General features: G+C 38.3%; 1 protein-coding gene across 1 annotated transcript; it reads left to right on the forward strand.

Annotated features, from left to right (window-relative positions):
* The first annotated feature begins 256 nt into the window (after positions 1–256).
* On the forward strand, positions 257–1,165 carry LOC115464663 (olfactory receptor 5V1-like). Its single transcript, XM_030195025.1, has one exon. It carries the CDS (start codon positions 257–259, stop codon positions 1,163–1,165), a length of 909 nt encoding a protein of 302 aa, XP_030050885.1.
* The last annotated feature ends 513 nt before the right edge of the window (positions 1,166–1,678 follow it).

The raw sequence follows: 1,678 nt of genomic DNA on the forward strand, positions 1-1,678 counted from the left end.
CCCCATTTATTCCTGCCACCTTTGGCTGCTTCAGAAAAATGGTTATCACAAGAGGTTTAAAAAACATGGCCCACCATTGGCTGAATAGCGTCTGGAAGATTGATGCCATGTAAAGAGTCAGTATATTATGCAGAAGGCTCCTGATATGTCAATCATCTATAATACAAAAGCATACTTTGTTACTGTAATTTTTTTTATTCTCTTACCTTTATATTTCTTTTCTCTTAAATCACAACAGATTAAGACTGTAGAATCAATGGGAAAGGAAAACAAGACCTCAGTTTCAGAATTTATTCTCGTGGGATTCTCTGACCATCCTGACCTGCAGCTTCTGATTTCTATCACAGTTTTCCTAATCTTCCTGATCTCTGTGCTGGGAAACTTCACATTTTTAATGTTGGTATACACTGACCCTCACCTGCAAAAACCCATGTACTTCTTCCTCAGTAACCTGTCCTTTTTAGATATTGGTAACTCCTCTGTCACTCTCTCTACACTGCTGCACAACCTTATGACAGGGGAGACACTGATTTCTTTTTCTGTATGTATAGCTCAGGTCTACTTTTTCATGTCTCTCACAGGGACAGAACTCTCCCTTCTCAGTGCTATGGCATATGATCGCTATGTTGCAATTTGCAATCCTTTACGTTATGTGCTTATCATGAACTGGAGAGTTTGTGTCCTTTTGGCATCTGCTTCTTGGGCTGTTGGATTTATGGATGGATTATCACCAACAGTTTTGGCATCTCAGTTCTCTCTTTGTAAAGGGAATGTAATTAACTATTTCTTCTGTGATATTGCTGCACTGATGAAACTCTCCTGTAGTAATATGCACAACATTGAAACTGTGATATTTACTGAAGGAGTTTTTTTGGCTCTTTTTCCCTTTGGATTAACGTTGACATCTTATGTTTATATCATCTCCAGCATCCTTAAAATCCATTCTGCAAAAGGAAGACACAAAGCCTTCTCCACCTGCTCCTCCCACCTCACAGTCGTTATTCTGTTCTATGGGACTATTATGTGTGTGTACATGAGGCCGACTTCCATGTATTCGCCAGATCAAGACAAACTGTTCTCTCTTCTGTACACAGCTCTGATTCCAATGTTAAACCCCATTATTTATAGCATGAGAAATGAAGAAGTAAAAAAAAGCCCTGACTAAACTCCTATCTATAAAAAAATAATGTATGGAAAATGTTATGCATTTAGAATGATTTTACTAAGAAACAAGATGGCAAGCGATCTGCAAAATCCAATGTGGAGACAAACAAAGCAGATCAATCAGTGATATGGTTCAAAACTTTATTTTCAGAGATTCGCCCGACACAGACTGTGTTTCACCCACAATCTGTGTCGGGCGAATATCTGAAAATAAACTTTAGAATGATTTTATACATTTTTAAGCCTAACTTTGGGAAATAAGCCTGAATTCCACTACAAAAAGAAACATCTCTCTTTTCCCAGCAAAAGTTTGACCACTCTCTCCAAGATTATAAATTTGATTTCCCTTGTGATACTAAGACAGCTGTTTTATATGGGCCCAATATTTGGGACTTACATTTTCAGGACCAACTCCTACCCATATAACTCTTGCTCATAGGGAGCATATCCAGGGTTTCAGCTGTATTATCCAGGTAATGCCACAGAAAATCCTTCTTGGCCACCCTGACAATAT

Source organism: Microcaecilia unicolor, chromosome 3, assembly GCF_901765095.1.
Source record: "Microcaecilia unicolor chromosome 3, aMicUni1.1, whole genome shotgun sequence".
In the NCBI taxonomy this organism is placed as follows: domain Eukaryota; kingdom Metazoa; phylum Chordata; class Amphibia; order Gymnophiona; family Siphonopidae; genus Microcaecilia; species Microcaecilia unicolor.